Source organism: Neolamprologus brichardi, chromosome 10 (genome assembly GCF_056152115.1).
Source record: "Neolamprologus brichardi isolate AB-2024 chromosome 10, ASM5615211v1, whole genome shotgun sequence".
NCBI classification, from domain to species: Eukaryota; Metazoa; Chordata; class Actinopteri; order Cichliformes; family Cichlidae; genus Neolamprologus; species Neolamprologus brichardi.
This window is the reverse complement of record NC_142113.1, coordinates 25,772,716-25,778,448: the sequence shown is the minus strand read 5'-3', so window position 1 is coordinate 25,778,448 and position 5,733 is coordinate 25,772,716. Positions and strand designations below refer to the sequence as shown.

At 38.7% G+C, this 5,733-nt stretch overlaps 1 protein-coding gene across 1 annotated transcript; it reads right to left on the bottom strand.

Annotated features, from left to right (window-relative positions):
- Positions 1 to 964: 964 nt before the first annotated feature.
- Positions 965 to 4,235, bottom strand: LOC118453800 (uncharacterized). Its single transcript, XM_035905353.1, has 3 exons — positions 3,918 to 4,235; positions 2,098 to 2,400; positions 965 to 1,865 (listed from the first exon to the last, which is right to left on the bottom strand). Exons 1-3 carry the CDS (start codon positions 4,227 to 4,229, stop codon positions 1,236 to 1,238), a joined length of 1,245 nt encoding a protein of 414 aa, XP_035761246.1. The 5' UTR covers positions 4,230 to 4,235; the 3' UTR covers positions 965 to 1,235.
- Positions 4,236 to 5,733: the final 1,498 nt, after the last annotated feature.

Genomic DNA, 5,733 nt, shown 5'->3' with positions numbered 1-5,733 from the left:
ACACGCATGCGTCAAAGTAGGCGGATCCCGCGAATGAATTGCATAAATTTCCTGCAACAAACATTTTTATTATTTCAGGGTTTGTTTGGTTTTTTTCCTGATTTGGTGAAAGAGCTTACGAAATTAAATATAATTGTTTTTAAAAAAAAATTGTAATAAAATACCTGTTAGGGAAATTAGCATTAGCTGAATCATAGCGTCTTACAAGCAAAACCAGTCATGATATTATAATAATATTATGAATACTATTCTTACATAAACTAAACTGAAATGTGCACTTTTTTTGTCTAGAAGGAGGGAAAAATCATTTTACCCGTTTAGCTGCGTTCACTACTATTCACTGTTGAATAGCGCCTCCTGCTGCATCCGGAGCTGAAGTACAGCTGGTTACTGTACAATTGGAGTGGTGGTGCCCCTCCACAGATGTACGCCCTGTTATTAATTTATATCTTTAGGTAAACAAATTACGTTAAAAATAAAGCAACTCAGTAAATGATAATGAAATTTCACACTATTTTTTTTTTCAGTTTTATTTACGTTTATTATTATTAATTGTTAAGTTTTGTTTTTAGTTCAGTTTCATTTCAGGTAGTCTCCACCGGGAAACTGCTCATTGGAGTTCAGTTTTAATTCTAATTAAATGTTAAGTTTCAGTTTAATTTTCTCGTATACAATGTTAGGTTTTGTTTAGGTTAGTCTCAGTGTAGATTTTCATTTATTACAATGTGTGCTATATTTTTTATTGTCTTCTCTTTGGATTACACTATCTATTAGTATCTAATAGTTTTGCTTTTGTGGTACAACTTGTCATGTTTACTCAATCCAGCAATAGAGCTGAATTAAAATTGCATTTCCATAGGTTTTATGATTAAGAATTTTATGAATTTTATGTTCAAAGTATTTTACAAAGTTTGTGTTTTGCATTATTGTGAAAAATAAGAACTGTCACTAGTTCTTTGTTGCAAATGTGAGGTTTTTTATTAGGGTCTGTTCAAATTTGAAATGACATTTGACATTTGATGACAGTTTGAATAAAACACTTTCATTTGTTTCCTAAATTATGTGAAACATTTCATACTGTTAGTGTGAAATTTGTATTGAAAGGGTCTTATATATGTGGTAACTGACCGAGTTTAATACACTGGTAGAAAATAGGAAACAAAATTTTGTGCTTTTCTGGCTGTAACAACATTGTGTTAGTTTTTGTGGCTGACTAATCAGATATTTGTTTTTGTCTAATTTGTCCTCAGTTCGAAGTCATCCCTCTGCCTTAGCAGGCTCTGAAAAACTCCGTCAGGATACAGGAAAAAATTTCTGTTGCTCTCCAGGTCCTGCACGTTGATTATTCGAGTCACCAGAGCTTCTTGTATGGCTGGAGACTCACAGGGGTGATGCTGCACACTGTGACTCACGTTTCTCGAGGGCTCGATGACTAACAGTCCAAGCATGCTGCCTTCCTTTGTCCTGCTGTATCTGGATGAAGTGTAGAGGGTGTCGCCTGTCATCGTGGTGTCATTGCTTCCATTTAGGACATTAAATCCAAAGTCTCCACCTGATTCATCAGTTTTACAGCCTCTGTTAATTCCTGCAGTTGAACTGGGTGTGGCAGATTTATTACTTGGACCAACCTGGCTACCATTAACAAGGAGGCTGTTGGAGCATGTCATATTGGTTATAGTAGATGTGTTAGCATGTTTAGGTCTTCTGGCAGCACTGGTTCTTGGTTTTTGTGGACCAGGAGCTGGAGTCTCCTGGATGTTTGCGCGTAGGTAGGCTGTATAGCCCCGAACCAGGTGACCTAACCCCGTCTTATAAGAAATGCGCATTGATTCAACTGATCCTAATGGCACAGACTGCAGACGGGCCTGTAGGAAGAGGAAAGTGCTTTAAAATCAACTCAATACCTCCCACTCAAAGCTCTCTGTAGCTTTAGTTTTGTGCTATCATCTAAAGGGAGAGAAAGAACCTGCAATATGGGATGTAAACACTTACCTACATACGAAGCAGATTTTACAATGTAGAGGCGTACAGATGCACTACAGTGAACACATACTATCATAACCTGAGCTGGATGTGTTTTCATCTATCTGTCCTGACCTGGTGGATTCTCATGTGCAGGTGAATTGCAGCTCCTGTCAGCCACTGCTGCATGGACGCTGAACTCATTCTCTTCCTTGTGGTCATCCTCTCATAATGGTCGAGAAGCTCAAATTTCAGCCAGTTATCGTAGAGCTCTGTGGTCTCAGCCATCTGATCCTGGTTGTTGGCGATGCCTGGGATAAGGGTGAGGAAGCTGTGGATAATCCAGCCGATTCTCGATGAGCTGCTGATGCCAAAAATCCTCTTAAGCCGGGATGGTTGAGTTAACGAGGGACCCTCTGTTGATCCTTGTGCTCGGACCTGTTTGGAATATGAAGCACAGTTTATAACACAAACTGTCATGCTGGCCCAAACACGGACAGAAAATGAGGTAGTATTTGCGTCAATAGAGTACTTCAGACATTAAAGAAAGACACCTCATAATTCCAAACACAGAGAGCCAGAAAGAGGAAAAATGGTAAAAAAACACAAGGCTTTTTTATTTCATGAATTTGTGACTCCTTGGGTACGTTCCAGTAGTCCATTTTGCTTAGAGAGGTTTCTAACAGAGTGAAATGACACCAAAGTATCTGCATTGCAGTCATCATTTGAGCAAAGAGTGACACACATTCTCCAAATGCTTAAGAAAGGAGCTTCCATAGAGGATACAACTCTATCCACAATCACTCTCCTTCATCCTCAAGATATCTGGTGCAGGAGGGAAATAAAAATACTCTCCAAAAGTAGATGTAAGCCCCAGAATTTGAATGTTTGTCCCTTTGGAGATGCCACAGGTTTTAGAACAGAACCTTCCTGCTGCAAGACCATTAAACCACTGTCAGTATATTTATAGCTAACTCATGTAAGTAATCTAATTACACTATCAAGCACATAAGGTTGGTTAGTCCTCTGCTCACTCCCTGTTTAGTCTGCGGTCCATTTTCTTCCACTTATGCACTTTAGGGTCATGGGCTGGGTGGCTGAAGCCAGGCTGGACTGTTACCGGCCATTTGCCCAATGGGTCAATATAATTGTTTTTTCTTTTTCGATATAACTAAACATGCTGCAGGCTGGCTGCTGTGCACCCACCCTAAAAGCACTGATAGCAGCCCAGTGGTTCATTTTTATTACTGACACTGGATTGCCTGATCAAATCTCTTAAAACAACGGGCGCTTCCCCTTTTCCCCTGTGTGCTCAGGGTAAGAGGTAAGAAACTAGATGTAGGGACAGTTTTTAGGAAGGAAGAAATTCAAGTAAAATGAATAGCTACTTTGATCATGAGCCATTTCTAAAGTGTAGCCTGCAATTGTCACTTATTGCACTACTGTCCAACTAAGATGTCCTAACCCAAAATAAAATGTTTTTCATTTTATGTATTTATTTATTTATAAATATAGTATGGTGGGAAAAACAAAACAGAAAATGTTAAACTATAATCCTAAAAACAAAACCTAAACTTTTGACTTAATAACTCAAAATTTCATTTCATTTTCTTGTTTTTGAGTCAGAAGTTCCATTTAGGAAGTCAACATTTGTAATTATGTATGACATAAAAAATATATATAAATAAAATAAAGTTTTGTGGTGGAAACAGGCTTCTATAATTGTACAAACAGCGAAATGAGAAAGGATGATATACTAAAGAGACAGAAGGATGTAAAAGGTATAATATTGGGGGTAGTGTAGGAAGTAAAAAGGCAACAAAACCACATGAAGATTGGACCTTCAAACTAAAACAGGATGTAAAGTGAAAGTGGGAACACAGACACAGCAAAGAGGGGGAAAAGTGATGATAATAAAAAATAATCTCACACTAAAATGCAACAGTTTTACATACCTGTTGAGCAACCTGATCAAAAAGCATGGACAGAGCCAGAGCAACAACCCCCACTCCTCCACAGGTTACCCTGCTGCCCCCCAGCTTCGCTGTCAGGTTGAGGTTGAACGTGCTCTGCTGCTCCATGCTCATGCTCCGCTGTAAGAAGTTGTACTGATGCTGCAACGCAGCTGACGAGTCCAGCGACAGGAAGGTGGTGAGAACAGGGTCCAAGGAGATATCAGGGATGATGCTGGCATCTTGAGCCACCGAGAAGAGCTCCTGGACGGTGGCTCGAGAAGGAAGACACAAACTGCGGCCCGTCAGGATCATGGCTGAATCTGTCTGTGTGTGCTCAGTGTTATCAGTGTTTCTAACCCACTGTGTGTTTATTTGACCCAGTCCGAAGGATGTTATCAGCACGGCCAGTTCTATAAAAGAACTCATGAGCAAAAACACTAATGAGCGAACCATTTGCTCAAATAAAACAAGGTTTTTACACACATACATATAGTAGCTGCACAAAAAGCTTGTTTTTTATGTTGGTGCAAAGCTGTTTGAGTCAAACAGTGACTCTCTTGTGTGCTTTTTAATTTCCTGTCTCTAAATGTGCAGAAGTAGGAGTGGAACAGCAGAAGCAGGTGGTTTGGTGCTCATTTTAGCATCAAACTATTTCTATTTCTACAAAGAAAGCAGTTTCTGTACCCTTAAAGAGAAGCGTAACAGTGGGTTGGTTTCACTTCCCTTCATCCTTGAAGATTTCGAGTCTGGTTCACCTCAGTAGTCAGATCACTCTCATCATGTTCAGTCAATCACTGAAGTCAAAAATCTTTCATAGATTTTATTGCTGGGGCAAAAAGGAAGTAGAGAAGCAAGGAGTCCATACCTCTCATGGTGTGTATCTAAGATTTGTATGATTAAAACTCTGAGGTTTTTGTGTCTTTTGAAGAGCTGAGGTATAAATTCAGTATAAAAAGAATAAGTTACTTTAAATGTGATTTTTCTGTATATAATGTTCTGTTTGAGCTGTTTCCCTTTTATCTACATACACACAGTATACTGTATCTCATTTCTTAACATTTTGCTTCCTTCAAAAAAAAACTTTGTTCACATTTCTTTAGTTGAATCTACAAGAAATTCCAAAGATTTGACATTTGACAGGGATAAATTGTATTTTTGGACTAGCAAGGTGATTCCACAAGACCTGTTAGCTCATATCCTGCCATGGTGTCCACTGTGTCCCTAAAACACTTGTGGAACCTGGACAAATGAGGGACAGAAGAGGACATGGCAGCAGTAGAGGAGTAGAGTAATATTTTTTAAATGCCTGTCAGGGCATCCCCACAGAAAGTGGGGGCCTAGGTAACCCTCTACCATCCTTTCATATGTCAATCAATCATACCCTTCGCTCTCGTTGGTAGTCTCTTCAGTCACTTGCGTCAAGGCAGAGAAAAGTTTATCTTTTCTGTAGACAAAGAATAGTTGATTTTTTTTATGTTGGAGTCAATGTGGTTAAAGCATATAAGCCAATAATTTTATTTTGTTATGACATCATCCTGCTGTTCTTTATACCAATATCTCATTAATATTCTTTAATAGATTAGATTACTTAAGTGGATGTCATGCCGTGTTTATCTCACTGTTGTAGTCTGATAAGGCTTTATTTTTCTGTCCATCTGGTCTTGTTTTAGCTTCAGATTGGGTCTCTTTTTCTCTTTTTCAAGACAAATATTTTTAAATTCCTTGTACATGACTGCTTTGTTTGAAAGTGCTGAAAATGATAAAATGCCTGAGAGCTTTGATAAACTTAAATCTAGCCTACCAGAAGTCAGAAGTG

Bases quoted from the DNA above. Each gene is read 5' to 3' on its own strand.
- LOC118453800 (XM_035905353.1), bottom strand. From the start codon at position 4,229: ATGATCCTGACGGGCCGCAGTTTGTGTCTTCCTTCTCGAGCCACCGTC. The intron at 2,401-3,917 runs GTATGTAAAACT...TATTCCAAACAG, and splicing joins TTGATCAGGTTGCTCAACAG to GTCCGAGCACAAGGATCAAC. The intron at 1,866-2,097 runs GTCAGGACAGAT...CTCTTCCTACAG, and splicing joins TGCACATGAGAATCCACCAG to GCCCGTCTGCAGTCTGTGCC.